Source organism: Rhamphochromis sp. 'chilingali' (assembly GCF_963969265.1).
Source record: "Rhamphochromis sp. 'chilingali' genome assembly, chromosome: 1".
NCBI lineage: Eukaryota > Metazoa > Chordata > Actinopteri > Cichliformes > Cichlidae > Rhamphochromis > Rhamphochromis sp. 'chilingali'.
Window position 1 is genome coordinate 57,254,979 of NC_137929.1, and position 23,077 is coordinate 57,278,055.

General features: G+C 38.6%; 2 protein-coding genes across 4 annotated transcripts; both read left to right on the forward strand.

Annotated features, from left to right (window-relative positions):
* Window positions 1–2,792: 2,792 nt before the first annotated feature.
* On the forward strand, window positions 2,793–11,031 carry LOC308392678 (coxsackievirus and adenovirus receptor-like). Of its 2 annotated transcripts, XR_013970855.1 has the most exons (5): window positions 2,794–2,904; window positions 6,276–6,334; window positions 6,484–6,618; window positions 9,043–9,381; window positions 10,544–11,031. XR_013970855.1 is itself a non-coding variant. In XM_080875844.1 (3 exons), the coding sequence occupies exons 1-3, from the start codon at window positions 2,847–2,849 to the stop codon at window positions 10,702–10,704; spliced, it is 558 nt and encodes a 185-aa protein (XP_080731970.1). In that variant the 5' UTR covers window positions 2,793–2,846; the 3' UTR covers window positions 10,705–11,031. The 2 variants fall into 2 exon arrangements, 1 of the variants encoding a protein (XP_080731970.1); XM_080875844.1 differs by lacking the exons at window positions 6,276–6,334; window positions 6,484–6,618 and having other exon boundaries at window positions 2,793–2,904.
* A 223-nt stretch (window positions 11,032–11,254) lies between these two features.
* Window positions 11,255–20,557, forward strand: LOC308406644 (golgin subfamily A member 7-like). 2 transcript variants are annotated; one of them, XM_080897759.1, is made up of 4 exons: window positions 11,255–13,286; window positions 13,371–13,523; window positions 17,463–17,566; window positions 20,539–20,557. In XM_080897759.1, exons 1-3 carry the CDS (start codon window positions 13,092–13,094, stop codon window positions 17,562–17,564), a joined length of 450 nt encoding a protein of 149 aa, XP_080753885.1. In that variant the 5' UTR covers window positions 11,255–13,091; the 3' UTR covers window positions 17,565–17,566; window positions 20,539–20,557. The 2 variants fall into 2 exon arrangements, 1 of the variants encoding a protein (XP_080753885.1); XR_013973573.1 differs by lacking the exons at window positions 11,255–13,286; window positions 13,371–13,523 and adding an exon at window positions 13,815–16,863.
* The last annotated feature ends 2,520 nt before the right edge of the window (window positions 20,558–23,077 follow it).

The following is a 23,077-nucleotide window of genomic DNA, read 5'->3' on the forward strand; positions in this document are numbered from 1 at the left end:
AAACTCTAAGAGCAGTTACATAAAACATATTTATTTTCATTTCATTGTTTTTGCCTGTCAAGAAGTAGATTTTGGTACTTGGGCTTTCTTAATTATAAGTACTAAGAAATATGGTAATTGCCAAATTGCCAAGTCTGTGAGTGTTGAAGCACTGACTTTACAGTGGTCCTCGTCAAGGGTGTAGATTTGGTTTTGGCATTGGTGGGGACGGATGATTCAACCACCAAACCCCACCCCGTTTCTTTTTTTCCCTTTTTTGTCTTTGCTTGTTAATAAAAAAGGAGAAATATACTTGCCTACATATGCTATTGTTATGTCCCCCCGAAGGGGTCTAGGCCTGCGAGTCAGGGGACCAGTAACAAATGAGTCCAGAAAAGCAGGAAAGGAAGACAGACCGGTGTTTTTAGTAAATAAAATAGTCTTTATTATAGATAATCTTAACATAAAGAGCCGGCAACGCCGTTTTACCAATAACACTTGGAAAAAGGAAAAAAGGTTGCAACAACAAAGAACACAACAACCAAACAAAAACTCCACACCACGAGGAGGCACTTCCAGGGGCCCACACACACACACACAGCTTATATGACCTCAGAGAGGTGACTGGGCCCAGGTGGTAAATGAGTCCAATGAGCAGCAGCTGTGTCCTGGGGAGAGAGAAGAGCAAGAGAGAGACAGGGGTGGAGCAAGAGAGGAGGAGGCGGAGAAAAACACCACGCCCACACAAGGGCCCAGTTAGGGCCGTAACACCCCCTCCCATAAATACAAACCAGTGGTTTGTCACAGAACGTCCTACCCAGCTTTTTCTACATGCTTTTAAACTATTTAAAATTACAATTTCATAGTTTTATATGTGAATTATATAATGTTAAGTTACTATTAAACAAATGACTGACTAAGTATTTTAGGCTTTAGTTTACTTCAGTCATATTCCATATAAATCAGGTATCATACAAAAATAAAAATAGCTTCAAATAAGTCATGACAATAAAATAATATGACTTTAAGGACTTAACATCATTACTTCAGTTATAGGACACTAACATCTCTGATACATTTGCACTAAGGGAACATTGAATGACCTGCTGGTTTTTGTCCATAAAACTACTCATCTAAGATTACCACAAAGTAAAAGATCTCTCAGCAAAATTATGCAACACTTTAGGCACTATTGCCCCGATCAGATCAGTGAGCTGGGATTTTTTATATGTTGGTTACATAGTTTTTTTATTCTAAACATGAACTACTGTTACAGCAACAGACATGGACTACTGGTGTCCCACACAACAACGCAATACCAATGACCGGATTTGGTGTGTGTTAGTAAAAGGTAAATTAACTTTTTTTTTTAAATTATTTGAATATATATGAGTGCGGTTGTTGTTGTTGTTCTATCTTTGCAGGTGTTTTCCGCCGGTATCCAACTCCATGGCTGTATCCCAAGGCCGCATTTTAAGGTCGATTACGTCACAGTGACGCGACGAAGGCTGTCCCAATTCAAAGGCTGCTTGGAATGCAGCAGCCGAAGAGTAAACTTTAAAAAGTAAGTACTGAATATTATGTCACTTATTTATGTGCAAATGTTTAATAATGAAGAACATTAAAACATTACTGTTGGCCACACAGAGAATGTGATGATTTTGTGGATAATTAAAGTCAGTCATATATCCACAAACACAACAAACTGAAAGTCAGTGATGCTGCTCGGTTCGCAGTCATGAATATCACGGCACAAGCAGGATCCACTGCACTGTTAATGTTAGCTATGTTATATTGCTGCCTCTGTTCGGTGGTGTCGAGCCAAATGGACTTTGACGTGTGTTTGAACGAGCTGACGGTTCACTCGTTAAGCTGAAAGAAAGATGCTTTAATCACAGGAGCCACACATGTGTCCACTGTACCATCTGGGAACTCTTCTTGTTTCGTAATAACACAAACACTAAATCCTCCTTCTCTGGTGCTGTTTTGTAGCAGTGTATACACCTGAGACTGTCACCTGTCTGTCCTGCACTCTCTCTCTGTTTCTTTCTCTCTGATTGTGGAATAAAAGTATGAAAATGTATTTATAAATTACATTTGTGTTTGAATCCTGCAGCTTATCACACATTTGATTTCCCTTTTTTTTTTCTTTTAGTCATGGCCTTGCCATATTGGTCCATTTGATTGACCTTTATTATAATTATGAATTTATTTTATTTTCAGTTGCTACAAACGGGACAGACATGACTGGGGGATAGGACAGGGAGAAAGAATGAAAGAAAGAGAGGGAGAGAAAGAAAACCAAAGGGGAGAAGAGACGGTGAGAAAGGGGGGGGGGGAGAAAGAAAAAAAACAAACAAACAAAAAAAACAAAACTCCTGGGTCACCTGTATGGAGAAAAAACAGAAGAGAAAGCAAACAACAAAGAGCAACATAATAAAAAAAAAAACAGCACCATCACAATAAACTAGCTAGCAGTAGATATCAGTAGATACTAAATAATAAACGATATTGTGCAGCACGCAAGATAGACAGCGCACAGTGTGCTTTGAGGCAGCAGCCAAGAAAGCTGTAGTCCGCGTCTGTGAACACCCACTCACACATTTGATTTCCAAGTGTGACAACTGCAAGTGTCCAGAGTGAGGACAGAGAATAGACAGACTGTTCCCTTGCAGGTCCTCGCAGCGCAGGGTTGCCGCTGCTAAAACTAAACAAAGCTCCCTGAAAGGCACAGCCAATCACATTGGCCATATTTGTCACATGAGGTAGGACTCCCCCCCCCCACACACACACATGTTTAAGTATCAAAGCAAACAGATTCAGACTCAGTTGGTGCAGATCAACACTTGTGCAACTTTCCTGCAGACATGTGGTCTAATGCTTTTTTCCTGTCCCTTCCGATCTTTGTAGGTTGTGGATTAGAAGGTGAGTGGTCATCATACGGTAAGATGAAAAAGACGACTGTGGTTTTTTTGGGGGTTTTTAAAACGGGAATGTAAACATTGTAATCGTGCATGTTGCAGTGTTTGCAGGATAAAACGGAAGCAGTTGGTGCGTGTTTTAGTATGAGTGGAATAAAATGTCAGCGAGTTTAGGACATGTTTGATGTACAATGCAAAATAACCTAGAGCAGGTGAAGCTCTGTGTGTCTTAATCATAAGTGAAACAGTTTGCAGGTTTTGTTATGTAGTTTCAAACAGATGCAGTTTTTACGGTGTTATTTGAGAAGATTGTTAGACAGCTGTTTCTGCAGATTGTCAGAGAAATACATTCATGATCATAGTTTGATCTGAAGGGTTAGCTCGTCAACAACGCATAAGTTTTATTCGTCGAAACTAGTACTTCCCTGTTTTTATCAAGTGTGTGTAAACACTGCTCCTATGGCACATACACTAGCTCCACCTCTTGTCCTCTGCTCTGTTTTTGTTATGATGTTGTCACGTTGCTCTGGCTGTGCAGACATGTGCAGGCTGCAGAGAGGGAGGGAAGACCATGTGCGGCTATCTTACAGCAGCTAATGAAAAAACAAGTTGAACTGTGGTGGCTGTGTGAATGGAAGAGCCACTGTGAAAACACCTCTAATTTACACAAACACAAAAACAAGCAACTAGACATCTGGAGACTGTAATTGTTACAGGTACCGGGTGGCAGCACCTGTAGACAGCTATATATGTGTCCTGTAAACAGGAAAGAAATGATTAGACAGGGAGACGTGGCTTGCCGTTTCCTGAATACTCTGCCATTATTTATTCAAATTCACAATTATGCACTCCTTTCATTACTTTTACAGTATTACAACTGTGTATTTACTTATTCTTAACATAACTCACACACACATTCTCCATAACACATTCCAATGTTATAAACATGACCAATTTTCTTGTAAAACGTGGTTCATAATGAATTCCAACAGGACAAATCTATAAATCTCAAATAGCTTGAAAGAATGGTATAATCAGCACCATCTTGACATGTGCACTGAATTCACGGAAACACTTTATGGCAGAAACAAGATACTAAAACAATACAGAATAACGGTGGAGCCGATCACTAACATCACAGAGCATAGGAGGTGTGCGACCCAAACTAACATGCTAACCTTAGCATGCTGCTAAAGCCGTAAACAAATACTTACAAAAGTGTAATTTACTGTACTACACAATGTTGTACGCTTTCACTTTCCAACCGTAATGGTTAGTCTATGCTATATAATGGATGTGATTGCTATTATATTCTCTTTCGGGCACGATACGAACCTGTAAACAGGAAAGAAATGATCAGACAGGGAGACGTGGCATGCGCGTCAGGCTGCTAACAACAGGCCAAACCATGGTCTCACACTGCCACCTACTGGTACAAAAATGAAGCGTCCGCTACAAATATGCCAGGGTAGTTACCAAGTTTCCTGTTAAAATTACTGTAGTTATTTAGGGCATTTCCAAATGGAAATATCACTTACATTGAAAGTGAAATTACTTAAATTAATTCACATAAATGTGATCACACATTAGTGGGTATCACATAATGATTATTGTTATTGATTATCATAGCTGTTACTTTACCGGACTGGTTACCTATAAAGTATTTTCAGACTGTTGGGTCTGTCTAGCACAGGCCCACCGCTGGAACGAGACAATTTAAAAACACAGCAAAAGCATTGAACACCAAGTAGGCAAAGTTCTTCGTGTTACTCATGCATGAGGGAGACCTGCCTGGAGCCAAGTGTCGTTCCACCACTTGACCTCCCCATATGGAAAAGATATATATAAATCTTATAAAGTTTTTAATCTGTCTTGTATGAAACTTGTATGAAAAGCATACAAGAGTGAAAACAGAAATAAGATCCCTTGAAAAATTATATAATGAAACTTGTATGTTTTGTATACTTACTAAAAAAAAATATGAAAGTAATGAGAAAGTGGCCACTTTCATGAGTAAATCATATATGTTTTTACTATTTCTTTTCCATATGGGTCCGTCAGACTCTCGTCCGCTCCCCCATAATACTGCTGTTTTATCTTTTATTGAGGTTACATGAATATACATAGGTTCATTAACATATGACGTCTACATACAAACAAAGAGTACCTTGCCTGTGTGTGTGTGTGTGTGTGTGTGTGTGTGTGTGTGTGTGTGTGTAAAACGTAACAAAGTATAACTGAAGCTGTTTTAACGATCGAGCAGAGGTAGCATGTTTGCTGTCTGCTCCACTCCAGCAATGGCCTCACAGGACAGTCACTTCAAACATGATTAACTGAATATGATGCTGGACATTCTACAACCGTGACAGGGACTAGAAAGAGAGAGCATATTTCTCCTGTTTTGGCTTCCCTTCATTGGCTTCCTGTTAAATCCAGAAATCAAAATCCTGCTCCTCACATACAAGGTCTTAAATAATCAGGCCCCATCTTATCTTAATGACCTTGTAGTACCATATCACCCTATTAGAGCACTTCGCTCTCGCTCTGCAGGCCTACTTGTTGTTCCTAGAGTATTTAAAAGTAGAATGGGAGGCAGAGCCTTCAGTTTTCAGGCCCCTCTTCTGTGGAACCAGCTTCCAGTTTGGATTTGGGAGACAGACAGTTTCAAACTTTCCTTTTTGCTAAAGCATATAGTTAGAACTGGAGCAGGTGACCTTGAATCCTGAGCCTGGTTCTGCTGGAGGTTTCTTCCTGTTAAAAGGGAGTTTTTCCTTCCCACTGTCACTAAAGTGCTTCCTCACAGGGGGTCATATGATTGTTGGGGTTTTCTCTCTATAAATATAAAGTCCCTTGATCTAATTGTTGTTGTGATTTCACACTATATAATTAAAATTAAAACTCAATATGCATGAAACAGAATACAAAGTATTCAAAGTATCAAGTAGCTCAACCTTTACTTTTTGCAGTAATTTTAATATTTTTTATGCTGATATCAAACACTTTGTGCAGAATAATAGTTTTTACTTTTAAAACTTCATGCACAATTTTCCAGCAGTGAGGTGTTTTCATATTGTTTTAGTAGTTTTTTTCTTAAAGAAGAAATAAAGCACTTTTTTAAAAACTCACTAAAACTCACTACTAGATTTCATTTGCTTCAGTTTTACACATTTATCATGCCAATTTACTGGTCTGGCTCCCCTAAGATCAAAGTGGGGTGTATGTAGCTGATGATCTAAAATGAGTGTGACATTGCTGTCCTAAAGGAATGGTTTGAAAAACTTCTCCACCATTAACTGTCACTGACAGTTAATAATATTTGGTAATGAAGCAGATATTTAACTACAGAAGTAATAATAACTTTTTACAACTCTTCAGCCAGGAGGAAGCAGAAACATGAAGACGTCCAGGTACAGTGCAGACAGGCAGCACAAAGGGTATGTTTTAATGTCTTCGAGTTTATCTTGTTAAATTCTTATTACATATATATTTATATATGTATATGTTTGGGGGGCAGTTTTGCTTGGATTCATCTTTTTTTTTCCTGCCGCTATTATTTGTTATGTTTTTTTTTTTTATTGTCAAGGTGCACGTGAATGTGGATTAGCAGCGCGGCTTAGCGCCAGGAACCTGTGGTTCCAGCTGAGGGAGAAACCACGAGTTAAAGGCCAAAAATGTTTCTGAGCTGCGCAGCTCGGTAGGACAGATTTTGCTTCCCGCGGTAAGAGTTTCTCAAAGCCTGGCGTTGATTAGGCGAACAAGAATTCAAAAGGTACTGAGTATTTCTCTGCGCAAAGACATCCTCCAGTCCTTGCAAACTGTAAGCATGTATATTTTCACCTACTCTTTGTAGATGTTTGTTAGTAAAGATTTTTCAAACAGTGGTTGAAATGTGATTTATTTGATCCTGAGTTACTGAAAACTTCCTGCAAACCTGGAGTGTTGGCACTCTGTATTTAATAACGATTTTTTTAAACTGTTGTTTTTTTCGCTTGAAACCTCAGTTACATCTTGAAATCTGCAAGATACTCAAGTACATTTGTACAGAAAGCGTTACAGGCAATAAAAAGAGGCTAAAAATGCAAGAGTGGGCTTATAATGAAGGTGATTGTTCATAACTAAATGGCATGTCCCTTTTCCTCTATAATGAATTGTAACAGTTACAAGTAATTGCTGAAATAAAGTTAAACAATAAACTGGGATAAGTTTTCTTTTCAGTCTTACTGCATTTATGGCAGCAGTAGATCAAAATGTTTAGCTGGTTTTTTTTGTTGGTTTTTGAGATCAATATGATTTTCTCAAAGTGTGACTCAAAGTCAGAACAAAGAAATACTTTTGGAACAGCACAGGTTATGAATGATGCCATATGATAGATATGATGTAAAAGTGTTCCCTCCTCTTCAGGGGGCTTATTGATCTTGTGTGTGAATGTTAACAGATTTTTTTTTGAAGTCAAATAACACATCAGGCATAAAGCATACTAACCTAACAATGATAGCAGCAGGTGAGACTATAAGAACAACAGGAAAAAGACTTCACCAGGTCCACTCTGCTAAAATCCAAATTACAGACCTTACACTGTAATCTTGCTTACAACCAGCAGGGGAAACTAATCTGGTTCACAAATGCTAGGATCAGAGTACTAGAGGAAAGAAATACATTAATTCCATTTTCCACATACCTGTGAGAAATAGGTCACAGGTACTATTTATAATTGAGCCATGATTGGTAGAGATAGGCGGACTGATCCAAATATCCATAGTTCCAATTCCAGTCATGGTATTGCTATCGATATTGGTAATAGGATACTTTGTTTCTCTTCTAAGTTTAGTATTTTGACCACTAAAAGATAGCTCAAACATACAATATGAAAAATGTCTGAACCTATTTGTGTTGGTTGTCACATCTATTTTATCCATAGCCCGTAAAACATTTACATAAGTTTACCCACAGTGCTTTAGAGAAAGGCACATTTAAATTCCAGTTCTCCAAAAAAGCCCAGTTTCACGAAATACATGAAAAGCCGAAATATCTGCTTTCTTGTGTTTAAGTAGGAAGTCAAAATTAGCGATTTAGTGGTCATTAAAATGTGTGCTCATAAATCATGACACACTGCTCTACCCTACATAAGCCATCTGTGGCGGGGCGTGGTAACAGAGAGACTGGACCTTCATCAGTTCTCACACCTCTCCTTCATAAGACCTGCCCTGAGGTTGTTGTTGTGTGTTTGAGGTTGGCAGCTGAAAAGCTGCGGCCAAGTGTGTTAGGACATCTAGCAACTGAATAAAAAGGGTAAAGTGTAAGCTATGTGGTTGGGTCCATCATTCTGTTACACCCTCTTTATAGGTTACAATTATTGGTATTATAATTAGCAGTACTGGCCCTGTTTTTACTTGGTCAGTATAAAAATCAGTATAAAAATTTGCAGTATTGCACAGAACTAGTCAGCCAGGGGAAGACTATCATGGATATCACTAAATTTGTTCTTCAGTGCACGTATCACTGTCCATCCTACAGAGAAGGTCTTATTAAATGAAAGTTAAAGCTTTGGCTAGTATGTAATTTTTATGTCAAAAATTAGTAAAATTATAGTTCATGTTGATTTTTCTCTCCTTTTTTATATGTTTGCTTGAAAATGTATGAAAACCATAAAAGTGTGAATGCTAATGCCACCACCATTTTTATATGACAAAAATAGTCATAATATAAACCTCTAATTTGTACCCTCACCTCTGAGGAAAAAAAGAATTTCCTTAAAAAGTGAAAACTTTCTTAAAACTATAGCTTAGTGTTTAGAGCAACATGCACATTCTTACTGGCTTTCTTCATACATTAATCTTTAAAGTCTTTGACAGAGTTGCTTCTTTTTACATACGGTCGCAGGTTTGAGTGGCTTTCAGGAGAAAGCATTATTGACAGAATAAGTGGAGGAGAGCTGTCATGTTCAAAATGCTAAAGCAGTATAGCAAACAATAGCAGAGGATTTCAAACATCAAAGGTCAGAAATATTTCAGTCAGGAAACAAAGCTTTCATAATTAAGCCAGTACATTAACACTGTGAGCTACACAGTACATCTCAAAGATGTGCAGTAACATGTTACCGATATTTGTTTTTTTCTGTTCTCTTTGTGTTTATATCCCACAGAGCTCAAAGTGAGGCCTGGGGAAGATTCCATTCTTCAGTGTCAGAGTCCCAGAGGTGATGTCATCATCCTGCTGGAGTGGAGAAGATCTGATCTCAAGTCAGACACCTATGTGTTCTTCTTCCGAAACCAGCGTCCATATGAAAACTACCAGCATCAGTTCTTCAAAGGCCGAGTGGAGCTGAGAGATCCAACCATGAAGGACGGAGATGTTTCAGTGATTCTGAAGAACGTCAGCACCAGCGACACGGGAACATACGAGTGTGAGATTACAGTCAGGAACACAGAAGGTGTCGTGACTGAGACTAAGCACTCTGTCAACCTCACAGTCACCACCTCAGGTGAGTTTGTAGATAGATGTTCGACTCGCAGGGTCCGATCTGTGTGTGATTCTGTGTTTGTTTGTTAGGGTGTCAGCAGTGAACTACTCCTTAGCTTAGCCTCTTGATGGTGGGAAACTGCACAGTGAACTACAAGGTCATTTAAACTTATTGCACCAGCTCTGTCTGATAACTTGTTGCTTATTAGAGTCTGCATGGTGAACGTAGACATGGGGAGGACACAGTCCAGTGTACTTCTAGTGCCAGTGTCAAGCTCAGATACATGGGGAGGGTCAGGACATACAATATTTGACAAATCAAACGTGTAAATCATCGCAAATGAGCTTACCACACTGGATCAGTCTGGGTTAACACTGACTGCCCCTGGTGCTTGTTGGCCAAAAGGATGAAACTGTGCAACTGTTGGCCAAAGACAAAGGAAGAGATGAGGGGATGGTGTGTTAGGAGGCAGTGAGAAAGAAGGAAAGGCAAGAGTGTGGAGATGAGTGTAGGGACTATGACAGGTAACGATAGAGAGTAGGGTGATATGATGGAGAGAAGGACGGTAGATATATTGTGTGGGTAGGAGACCAGGTGAAAGGAAAGCAAGGCCAGGTGCACTGGAGGTGGATTCAAACTTTTCTACTGTGGTGTAGTCAGAAAGAGAAATGGAGTACGGGCAATTATTAATTAAGAAGTTCAAAGGTCATCCAAGGACATGATTGAGAGTCATTTGTTCATTTCCTTAAAATAAATATGTTTAAGAAACTCAGGAGAAGAACAAAATAAATTCACCTTAGCTGCCATCACATGTGGGAGGCGAAAGAGTGTCAGATAGGACGAAGAGTTTGAAGTTGGAAACTGGAGCAAGTTGGGTGAAATGGAAGTAGCTTTTTGTTTTGAATCATGTTGTGTCAGTCGATAATAAATGCAGCTGCAGCAGTTTGAGAGAGAAAATAATACTTTCTGCAGCCAGTGTAGTCTTATGCTCCTGGATGCTGTTCTTTGCTCCTGTTAGCTGCTGAATATGCTGTAAAATTGTCAAGCAGATACAATCAATATATATTATTCTGATTGTTCTGCATTACTCCCAGCAGCTATATAACTGTTTGAAAATGTGAAAGATGAAATATTTTCAGCATACTCGGTGGTTAGATTCCTCACACCTGTTTCTACTCTGCAGGTTTCACAGATGAAGACACCAAGGATGGAGGAGACAAGGATGGAAGAGACAGGGATAAATTTCTTCTTGTCATAATAATTATTTTAGTTTTTGCTTTCCTTATAATAATTACTGTTATTTGCATACGTATCCACAGAAAACAGCATAGAAATTATATGTAGCTAACAGCAAAAGTTAAACAGCTGATATAAAATGCCTGAGGTCTGCGTACTCCTGAATGATTGGAGGTTCTGCTGTTCCATAAAGATGTGAATGTGTTTGAAAAGCTGCAATTTTATTAGGACTGCATGCAGAATCTCGCTTTTTCAACTTTTAATCACAGATGAAACTTAAATTTCTGTGTTAGTGATCAGAAAATATCAACAAGGCTGCTGTGGATAGCACTGCACACCTTGCACATTGTTTTATTTTATTTTGTTCAAGGCTTTCTATGCATGCCTGCTGTTAGATTACAAAAACAAATCTTAGTAGTTTAGAGTGTTAATATGAGTGATTTATTAAATAATTATACAGTATAAGTTATGGGACCCTCTAGGATCCATTTAACATATGAAAAACCCTGAAATCTAATGTAAATTTGGGTGACGGTTTTGACATTAAAGATCATGCTTTGGCACCCAGTCCAAAGTATGATTTTGCAAAAGATTTTTACTTCCAGGAAGTACCCCCCCCCCCCCCCCCCCCAAAAAAAAACAAAACAAATGAAAACCAAAAAAAAAACAGAACAAAACCAAAAAAAAACTCAGATAAGCTAATGAGGCAAATGGAGTGAGTGAGAATTGCATTGTGAAAACCTGTTAATGCCCTCTGAACCAGGACAAGCTGGCACCCACTACAGTTTAGACTGAGCAGTTCAGCAGCTATGAAATCTCCTACTAACCAATTAGTTCTCTGGAAAGTGGCGACACCATTCCAGGAAGATCTCTCAGATCTCTGAGGAGTACGACAAAGTATCAGGGCCACATTAAGAAAAACAAATTATTGTTCATTTTCAGAATAAAGTTTATATGCAAAGATTAAAGCTGTCATTTCAAGTCAAAAAACTGCCACAGCTGCTGTAGCCTCCACAAAATGCTGTGTGTAGATCAGTAAGTGGAATGTCCTTCAGAAGGATACCAATGGTTACACCCTCGTGCACTGAAGAGGATGTATGTACAATCAAAACACTGCTGAACAGTGTCAACAGTACATACAGAAGGAATAGGAGCCTGGCAGAAGTTTAACTTGAAAGAACAACTGTAATCTCTACACTTTAATTATATTCTCAAAATGAACAATTTAAAAATATGTTTTCTTAATGTTGCCCTGATACTTTGTCAAACGGAAGGCGAGAGTAAGAAGGTCTGAAGAGTTTCAATAAGTGTGTGATGTCTTTGTGTTTCCCTGTTGACTTTCAGTATTGAATATAAATACTTAGATGCAAGTTAGTAGCTGTTGGCAGCAAAACAATTTTACAATTTCATTATTATAAAATCATCGATATCTTATTCTAAAACAGGACTCCTGTACTTGACCTCATATCAAACTTGTACATAGACTAAGCCTAATGTCTGTTTTTCTATTTAATCTTTACTCTCAAACACTTAAACAGCTGAAAGAATAAAATCTAAAACTGTCAGGATCAGGTTAAGCCTGACTTTACTAAATCCAGTGAATGGAGCACAAACTGTGCGCGGTCATGGGAGTGTGTGTGTATTCATTTGGTGATTTATAAAATGTATACATGTTATTATACTTGATTCTTATTTGTAGAGTCACCAAACCAGGACTGTCATGGCTAATGTGTGGCTTAACAAGCTGCTGTAAATAAAAGAATCAGTGGAAACGTGGAGCTTCCAGACCATTTGAAGCTGACATCAAGAACATAATCTCCTCCTGGAAGTTTTAGTTTTTATCCTTTCAGATGCATTTTAAATATAACAACAAAATTGAAATTGAAATTTGATATGAAGCCAGCAAGTACAGTGCAGGTGTCCGGTTTTTGATTGTTAAGAACAATAAAAAGGTGTAAAATTGTTTGCTGCAAAAAGAAAATGAAGATCAGGGAGTAAAGTTCTGCTTAAAAATTTAAATTTAGACCCTCCTACTCTCACCTGTGATGCTGATTTCGCACAGCATATGTTACCATGGCGATTTACCCCAGTAAGAAGCAAACTACCTGTGTAGTACAGAAAACCCAGAAGTTACCTGAATAAGCCAAAATCAGTGGTTTGTTGTGCATTGTTATTTCAGTCTTACACATCTTTGTTAGTCAGTGGTTTGTTTGTTTGTCAGTGCATTGCTACCTTTGCCCAACAAACCCTTCTGACAAATACTGAATTAAAAGTGACAGCATTTATATGATGTATGTAGATATTTTATAAAAATCCCACAATCATGTGTTTTTGCATTTGACAGTTTAACTGAGCATCAAATGATATGTAAGATTAGAGTTGTGTGTCACAATGTAATGTATCATGAATCAAGCTATAATGTTCTGTATGTTTGTATGTTTGCGGGGTGATGATGTACAGACTTTTTATGTTTTGCTGTGATTGTTTTAATAAAGATGTTTATATTCTTTTATCTTTTGTACATTTGTCTTAAATTAATATGCATAAGAGTAAATTCTTTGTGTAGACCCACAGCTTACAGGACCTCCAGCAACCAGCTGTGTTCATCCAAGGTGTTCATCCAAAGAGACTACAGCTCAGGCACCATATGCAAGTTCCAGACCAAGTTCCCCTCAGAGCTTGAGTCAAGGGTATGTACAGAGTTAACCTCCATGCCATGGTTGTTTCCTGACTGCTTTAAGTTTATGTTTTTAAAACTGCTCCTGTGGTTTCAGATCGATGAGCAGCAGTTTGAGGAGACCATTCAGACGCTAAACAACCTGTATGCAGAAGCAGAAAAACTCGGGGGGAAGTCCTACCTGGAGGGCTGTCTGGCTAGCCTAACGGCCTACACCATCTTCCTCTGCATGGAAACACATTATGAAAAGGTAAAACAAAAAAAGGGTTCACATCAGAGTCTTATGTTATGGGTCACTGTACCTCAAATCATTGTGGAACTTCTGCTGAACCATATCATATTTGGCTCAAAATTGTGTGTTTCAAGGCGTGACAATGTATATACATGTATATAGTGATTTCTGTGAGATTTTACCTTCATATATCAAATAGAACTATTTGAAAAATGTTCTGTCCACCTTTCAATTTTTGAGGCACGAATATCTCAGAATATTATCTATTAAAATAATGAACCCAAGTTTTCATTCCCCCCCCCCCCCCCCCCAAAGGCCAACTGTCTTGGAGTAGTTTTATAATATAGGTTGTGTTTAAAATGTACTAAGAGGTTTAACAACTTCACAAGTACAGATGTAATAGCTTGTCTCATGCAACTGGTTGTTGTGTCTACACGCACTGGGTAGTCCGATTAAAGACCCTGACCTTAAACGCCTCTAACCCAAACCTAACCCTGATAACTGCCTCTCAGTGTATTTTAAACTTAACCTGAATTAAATGACTTCTCTAGGGCAACGTGCACACTTACAGAGTGACTATTAAAAAAAAAAAAAAAAAAAAGATGGAATGACTCTTACATCGCCCTCTTTCTGTGCTCAGGTGTTAAAGAAGATTGCCAGATACATTAAGTGACTGTTAAAAAGCTAAAAATGGTGTCAAAGTTATAGGGGACAAAAGGGTTTTAAACCTGATTTTGTCATAAGGTCAAACTGTCTTCTTACCACATCTGCTCCTCACTCCTGGTGTTCAGTGGCTCATCAAGCCAACCCGTAACTGTCCCTGAGACAGTTCAATAAAGGTTTTTGTCTGTGAAGGTTCTCAGTTCACAAGCTCCTTTGAATAAAGGTTTTTATGTTTCTGTGTTAGATTCATGTATATTTTAGTTCATATATTTCTTGAAAAGGGTTAAAAATGTATTGAATAAGATAATAAAAAAATGTAGCATTTATTAAAAACTTGCCTAAAATATGTAATTAAAAGAAATAAGATTTTGCTAAAAGTGGCATAAAATATAAAGTGCTGTTCGAGGTAGATTTTGATGGTCACATGCACCAGAATTTATCTGAGAGCACAACCATGGCATTGTGTGTCAGAACTAGACTATACAGAGCTACAGATACAGCTGAAAGTAATGTTACTCTGCATGTGGTCCAAGAGGCACACACAGCTGCACATACATGCTTTGCATTGGCAATTAAAGGAGATTTTCAGTAATATCCTTTATTTTTGCATTTTTGTGTTCAGTGTTGTATATGGCTGGGATTCCTGTTTGTGTTCAATAACACAATAATGATGTGTTCCAGGTTTCTGTGTTAGCCAATAAGTCACTTCCAGTGTTTATCTGTGTTTTTATGGCTAATGTATTTGCTTGTATTGGTAAATAGCCTGCAGTCAATATGAGTTATGAAGGGGTTACATTTAAAATACTTGCAGAACAAGTCGTTCCATTTATCTTTATAACTGTGTTACTTTACACACTCTGTCCTCTACATTATAATCAACCCAGTCCTTGCTGCCAATAACCAAACACATGTTTATCCAAACACATGTTTGGTTATTACAGTGTGTTGAAATTATTTGTTTGCTTTTCTTTAAGGAACTAAATCTGCATGGGATGTACTGTCAGTCAATAATATCATTTTATACATTTTGAACCTGAAATAAATAAATAAACGAAAATCTGTGCATAAGAACCATACAAATACCTGTTTATTTACAAAAAAGAAGTAATTATTTTTTGTTTTAATAAACAGTATTTTTTATAAAATGTTATTCTTTAATTTGTTTTGCAGTACACAGCATCATGCTGAAAACTCAGAACTAGTTGAGCTGCTTGTTATCAGCAACTTTGTTTAAAATGTTTGTAATGACTGAGAGTAAAACAGGACACTCAAACTACAAATCAGTCAGTGCCAACGTGTGTTGTTATGAAACATCATAAACTCTCATGGTTTTCTAAGAAATGGTTGAACTGCATTCCAGACATGATGAGACAGGATTACATACTGTGTGTGTGTGTGTGTGTGTGTGTGTGTGTGTGTGTGTGTGTGTGTGTGTGTGTGTGTGTGTGTGTGTGTGTGTGTGTGTGTGTGGCAGTGCTGATGAATGCTGAGAGACGCTCCTCCTCTGATTCACCACTCTGTTTTTATTAAATATGATTGAAGAGCGTTTCTCACATAAATAGTAGAAGTCCATAAATAAACATCTCTCCTCTTCAAAACACAGCTAGAGATAACTTACAATCACCAATCCCCTCAATCTGAAACAGCCTCAGTTAAACTTCTTTGGTTTATTTGCTCTGACTGTGCAGAGCCATCACACAAAGGAGAGAGTACACAATTTTATCAGACATACTGTATTTTATATCTATGTGGATTGCAGCATTTTGTCATGTCATTCAGAAACAAAGTGACAGCAGTTTCAATGTGAGTCTGCTCGCAGGGCAGCTGTGTCATTATGAAGACTGAAGACTCCAGATTATATGCAAAAATATGTGAATGTGTTTGTACAAACAGAGTGAGGTCGTATACATAGAGCTCTGTTGAATGGAAGTGAAGCTCTAACCAGTCTATTCCATGAAACACTGACCGTGATCATTCTCTTCACACAGCAGCTGAACTGCATTCCAGTCAAGTACAGATGTGTTTACTGTGTACGTATCAGGACTATGAACAAATGTTTGCGTGTTTCTCCTTACTCTCCACACCATGTGTTTTTAAACCCACCGTGTCCTGTTTATACGAGCAGTGTGAGTGTTTTAAACAGACCTTTGACCTTCGTCCAAAGTTCGAGCCTTTTCTCTGCATTTAATTTAAGCATTAATATCACAGAATAACTGTTGGAATTTGCCGCTGATCAACAAACTGCTTGCTGGGCGGGACCATCTCTGTCCTTCCTTTGATAAACATTCAAAATGAAACTCACTCAGTGACCTCAATGTGATGTTAATATTTAGTTTTATGCTCATAGAAAAGGAAAACTTGGTTTTATTTTAAAGACTTATTTCAACAAATCTGTCATACTGAGCTCATGATCTACACCTGTGGTTGTTGTTTTATTCGCTCTGCTTAGACGCTTCGTTCCAGGAAGCCTGGGTGTGACAGCAGGAACCACTCCTCCAGAACATATAAGCTGTAACACAGCTGTTGCTTTCACTTTGGGGACTTTCCGCAGTGGCTCAATAAGCACCCTCGGTGCTTTTTCATACCTTTAGATTTGGAGATTATATATTTGAAATGTACTGAAGACCTTTAAATGGAGCTAAAGGAGACAGTGGAACAACTGCGTCCCTCCACGGACGATGGAGGGAGATTAATGGTGAGGTCGTGTTTAAATTGTTTAAATTGTTTTCATTGTCACTGTTTTCCTTTTATTTTGACCTGCTTAGTTCACAGTGCGAGCTTCACAGCTAATGTGAGGCAAACAGGGACGCCTGGTTAAAGCTGGTGAACCTGAACGTTGAACCTTCAACTGTGCTCTGCTGTGAATTTAGCTGGGATCTGACAGTCACAGGTAGTAGCTACCGACCTAATCAGCAAATAACAAAACAACAACTTCATAGATCAATATTTAGGAAAAGCCGAGGCAGAAGCTGCAGTGGACGCTTCATTGTTTCTAAGACTCCGTTTCTCTTCACTGCTCTGTGTTACTTCACTCCAACTTTCCTTTTCCCCGTGGCTGCTTACAAAGGAACAACAGAACAAACTCGACCGACCGGTTAATGCATATTCACACTCTATGACAACACAGATGGGCAGTCCCATGAAAACAATGGGCCAATCCAATTGCTCCTGATCAAAGCTACATATATCAGACGAGGCCCATTTAGTTTGTAAACAGTGGTTTGTGAGCTGTTCACATTAAGGACAAGTTTGGCTTTACAGACAACACTGATTGTCACTCTCCGTGATACACAGATCTTTGATGGTTTATCGAGGCAGAGAAAGTATGATGGATATTCTTCGTATTGGACTGCTCTGGGCTCTGCTGTTTGGAGTACTGCAGGCATTCGTCCATAAAGGTAAACTTAGCAAATGTTCAGGCTTATGTAAACTGAGCACTTTGCGTGTTTAACCAGTGATGATGACATGTGGTCGTAACAGTATACATACTTCTAGGGCTACCTTTTTAAAACAAATTGTTTTTATTATTATTATCATTACTATTATTATTATTGCTGTTGTTGATGATGTTAACAATATTATTAATAATATCATTATTAACGACATCGTTGTTCAAAAGCAAAACATTTCACAAAACAGAGAAACAACCACACATAAACTCAAACATCTAAGCAGTGATAACAGAAAAACATCATGTAGAAAAAAGGTCACTTAGGTAAATTGATTAATTTAAATTGATTAAATTATTATGTTGATATACATTTTATATTACAATCGAGGGTTCATCGTTCGGTTTTAATATCACACCGGCTGTCAAAGGTTTTAAAATATAGAATAAAATTAAAAGCAATTCAAATCGTCATAGAGCAGATATAAACACCATCATGCATATTAACAATTATGTGAAAAAAAAATCATAAACCTCAATTCTGTTGCTGATTTGAGTTTGTCGTACGCTACCGCAACGTGGACATGGGTGACGTTAACTGTGCCCACATTATTCGTTAAACGTGGACACGGTAATGAGCAGGTTATCACATTACATTTAAATATTTATAACACAAAAACAGCAAAGGGGAGACACAGAAAATGTCTGTTTATAAACAATATGTTTTTAAGAGGGATCTGAATCTGATATTCTCAGGGACGGAGACTTACAGCTCACAACTGGGAAAAAGAAACTCAATTTTAAGGTTAATATGAAAATATAAAAGATTAAAAAAAAAAGTTTCAAGCACTGCAGAATTGCAGTGTTGTTGTTTGTTGTGCGGCGTTTCTCTTCATCGGACAATGAAACACGGAAAACCACTGCTGCCCCTGACAAAAGTTCATATCGAGACAGAGAGATTAACAACCACTTATGTCAACAACTTTTACCATACAGCACCACAATCAAAGAACTGGAAAATTAAAAAGCAGCCAAACAGTTTTTGAACAATTTCATGCAAATCAGTGATAATTCTTACATAGTCATGTTTTTAATTATTCATTAGTTTTCCTTTTATATTTTCTGTCATGTTCCAGCCACTAAGTCGATTTGTTTACACTTGTTGTTGTTTTTGTTCCCTTATAAAGAGGAAAAAAAGACAAACACAGGTGGTTTAAGACGGCGCCATCTTAAACCACCTGTAAGGTGGTTGTCATGTGACACATTTCGAGTGATTTAAGATGGCGCCGTATTCTGTGGTTTATCAAGAGCAGTGTCGATATGAAACGTCACACAACACTAGGTGCGATGAAACACAAAGTTGGAGTTGTGTAATCTGTGGACTTTTATGTTTCTAAATCAAATCAAATCAAATCACTTTTATTGTCACATCACATGTGCAGGTACAGCACATGTGAGTGAAATTCTTGTGTGCGAGCTTCACAAGCAACAGAGTTGTGCAGAATACAATAACGTAAACAAGCAAAATACAAGAATGGCTAAATCTGAAACTAATAAATATATTTACAATATATAATAGTATACGCGGGGGAGCTCGCGACGAGGCTGCCATACTCAGCGCCATCTTGATCACGTATGATCTGTATGATTTTCTTGCACCGTAGTTTGTGTGAACGTTGTTGTTGAAAAGCATGTGTATGATGAGTTACAGAAACACATCAGTTCCTTTTCTGTGCAGGTTTTATTTATTTATTTAAGCGAGAAAGTGAAAGGCGTCGGAGGAGAGACGAACGAAGAGAGGTGACAGAAAAAGGATTTATACAAATCAGGCTGAGGGAAGAGAAGGTTTCTTTCCCTGATGGGCAACCGCCCTGATCCTTTTATACCTTAACCAAACTCACAAAGAAAATTCCTCAACACATCACATGAGCCTATACAGTATTTTACGGTTTTGACGTGGAGGACTCAATCGCAGAACTCCAGGATCAGATGTATGCAAGAAAGTTTTATTTACAAGTCCACCAGGTGTACAGAAGGTGCAGGGGAAGTGTTATGTACAACGGGGTGGGGACGAGGCTCCAGGGAAATCCAGGGGGAGGCACGCGCAATCCAAACAATCCACACACACACGACAGCAGGCTCTCTCTCCAACACTCGCCACTCGGGAATGACACTGGGAAGAATCCAGGAAGTCTGTAGACAGGGAGACGTTGGTAAATACAAAGTACAAAGAAACACTCCACTTAACTTGCTGTGGCTTGACGTTCACTAACGCGTGGCAGACAACGATCCAGCAAAGAACAGCAGTCATCTTCTGGCTTATATGCTGATCACCTTGATGAGGCTCAGGTGTTTCCTTTCTCCAAGGGCCGAGGGCGTGAGCCCACAATGAGTTCTGTCCCGGTGACAGAAAGGAGCAGAGAGAGAAAGATAGAAACCGCTGATCAGCGTTCAGGTGACCCTCCTGGCCGTGACACTATACCTTCGAACCTTCCCCCTCACATGGGGCCGCTGACTTTGCTATGCACTCAGCCATTACAGTGATCTAATCTAGAGAAGATGAAAGCAGATTACTAGATTTGTTCATGCTTACTTAAGTCGAGGTTGTTATCAGAAATGACTGTGAGGATTTTACATTATTGGTCCAGTTTTATAGATCAGGAGCTCAGGTGTGTTTGTGAGTGCGCTGCATACACAGCGGCCAATGACAACTACCTCAGTCTTATTCATATTTGGCTGCAAAAGGTTTGTGCCATCGAACAGTTATTATGTTTGTTGTGTAGCAAAGGCCCTATATCTTATTGGAACTACATTACCCAGCAGACCTTGCACATAGCTGACTGATGTAGTTATCTCCCAGGGTGACAGCAAAGCAGAGAGGTGCTAGGAACTAAAGCGAACAGCCCATCCTTTATTTGTTAAAGCAGGAGTTTGACTGTAGTATGTTTACAACACTTCTATTTTGTGATATTTGTGTTGTAGTTACTTCTAGTTTACTTACTACTATTTACTACTACTATTTAGTAAAAGTGTGAACAAGTGGGGTTTTTTTTCACCCCCCCACCAAAAAAAAGCAAAGTGGTCACTTTAGTTTTGAACCTAATTGTTTCTATGATTGTGATTTCAAAGCTCCAGAAGTTAGTAATTGTACTTTGATCCCTTTAACCTCTCTGCTTTGTGTCACTTTCTCTCTTTCAGACCAGAAAAACATCACAGCTGGACAGAACGTCACTCTGCCGTGTCGAGCTCGAGACAACAACATCCCCATCATAGTGGTAGAGTGGAGCAGAGCTGACCTGGGCAAAGAAAGTGTCCTAATGTACCGGGATAAGCAGCTGGATCCAGATCACCAGCATCAATCTTTTAAGAACCGGGTGGATCTGCAGGACAGACAGATGAAGGATGGAGACGTGTCTCTGATTCTGAAGGATGTGACGATTAATGACACTGGAACATACGAGTGTCGTGTTGTACAAAGAACAAACCGCAGGAAGAGAGCTAATCTGAAGACTCCCCCCATCAGAGTCATCTACCTTCATGTTGTTGATCCTCCAGGTGAGTGAGTAGAGTTGAGTGTGTGTGTGATCAGAGGTGAAGCTGCTTCCTGCTTGTTGATGTTTGTTTCTAAAGATGTTGTTGATGAGACTTTGTAGAAAGCAGCTGGTCTGAGTGATGTGATCAGAGTGCAGTAGATAATGTCTGACAGCAGTTTGAAGAGGAAATGGATTCTGTTCTGTTCTTCACTCATCACCTACCTGACACCTCACACCTCACACCTGTTTCTCACCTGCAGGTCAGACAGGAGGACACACAGAGGATGGAGGGAAGGAGGATGGAGGGAAGGAGGCAGGGAAGGAGGATGGAGGGAAGGAGGATGGATCTTTTGGACTGGTCATTGGTCTTTCAGTTGCTGCTGTGGTGTTTTCTGCTGCTGTTGTTCTTTTTTTGATCTATAGAAAACATAAAAAATGTAATCAGGACTCACACCATCCTCCCGCTGAACCACAGACTGAAATGTCTGAGAGTTTTCTAAACTCTGAATCTCCTGCTGCTGAATACAATGACAGAAATGACCTGGAAGCAAACAACTGTCACGGACACTCCAGAAGGATCCCTGATGTCACTCTGACACTTGCTGACTCCTCAGGAAACAGCAGGACTGCTTCCACAGAGAAACATCAGAGTGCAGTAGATAATGTCTGACAGCAGTTTGAAGAGGAAATGGATTCTGTTCTGTTCTTCACTCATCACCTACCTGACAGCTGACACCTCACACCTGTTTCTCACCTGCAGATCAGACAGGAGGAGACCCTGGGCTGGAAGCTGGTCTGTCAGTTTTTGGTGTGACTTTTTTTTAAACCTGAAACAATTTTTTTCACCTCCTCTTTGTACTGAACAAAAGCTGGTCTTAAGCTATATTTATATTATAAGCTAATGAAATGTTTCATAACTAAAATCTGACAGTTGAGCTTTCAGATTACTACAGTACTATTTTATCTACCTCATGCTTTATAACCTATTTATTTGCCTCATTACAAAATGTCCAACTAATGTTCCTTCTGCTATTAGTTAATGAAGCTTCAGTAGAAAATTGAATCAGTCTATTTCAGCTTTAGCACTGGATACATGAAAATCTATTTACTGTCATTTCATTGTTTTTATAGAAAACAGATCAACTAGTCTGACAGGTGCCTCTTCATCACAGAGGTAACACTGTGATCAGTAACATTAGACATTCATTGTTATTAAATGTTCTCATTAGTTTGTTTCTGTTTCTTTATTGTATTGATACATTATTACACATAATTCTCAGAAATTATAAGAGCAGAATACAAACAGACCATGACACATTTTTCAGGGATTCTCAGCTGCCAGAAGCAGATCAGAAAAGATCATAATGTTTTATATTCTGTAAATGATCAAATAATGAAGAAATAAATGATGTCAAAGTTAATTCTCAGTGTTTCATGTGTGTTATTAATAATGTCCAGGTGTTGAAACTTTGTAAGCTCTGCTTTTCAATCTTTCATGTTCTTTAAAGAAAAGTAAAGATCTTTTGATCTAAAGTGACTGAATTTTTATTTCAGCTCAGCCCCAACAAAATGTCTGTGTCTTCATCTTTTTCTGGTCTTTTATAAGGGAAGTGATAACACACTAATGTCTCACATGCTAAGTGTCTAGGTTTCTACAGAGAAAGAGGATCGTACTCAGTGTGCACACTACACAGAAGTGACAGCTGTGCCCACACAGTTTAATTATACCTGGAACAACATCAGTGATCACACTAGTCAAACTTGCTCAACAATGGCAAGGACAAACATTTTCTTAATACGATGAATATAACTTTTTTAGACTGTCATATTATAACTATCTGGTGAGAATAAATTATGTATTAATAATATATTTGAGATCTCATGCAGGTTAGACGTGTAGGCTAAGTGAAGCCATAACTTTACATCATGATTCAATCCATTCAAAGCTGCTAATAAACCTGAATATTGACCTTTAACCACGATACAGA

What these genes read in the sequence shown, in the direction of transcription:
- LOC308392678 (XM_080875844.1), top strand. Translation starts at nt 2,847, where the DNA reads ATGTGGTCTAATGCTTTTTTCCTGTCCCTTCCGATCTTTGTAGGTTGT. An exon ending in TGTAGGTTGTGGATTAGAAG is followed by an intron (nt 2,905 to 9,042) that starts GTGAGTGGTCAT and finishes TATATCCCACAG; the next exon opens with AGCTCAAAGTGAGGCCTGGG. An exon ending in CCTCACAGTCACCACCTCAG is followed by an intron (nt 9,382 to 10,543) that starts GTGAGTTTGTAG and finishes TCTACTCTGCAG; the next exon opens with GTTTCACAGATGAAGACACC.
- LOC308406644 (XM_080897759.1), top strand. Translation starts at nt 13,092, where the DNA reads ATGTTTATATTCTTTTATCTTTTGTACATTTGTCTTAAATTAATATGC. An exon ending in CCTCAGAGCTTGAGTCAAGG is followed by an intron (nt 13,287 to 13,370) that starts GTATGTACAGAG and finishes CTGTGGTTTCAG; the next exon opens with ATCGATGAGCAGCAGTTTGA. An exon ending in TGGAAACACATTATGAAAAG is followed by an intron (nt 13,524 to 17,462) that starts GTAAAACAAAAA and finishes CGTGATACACAG; the next exon opens with ATCTTTGATGGTTTATCGAG.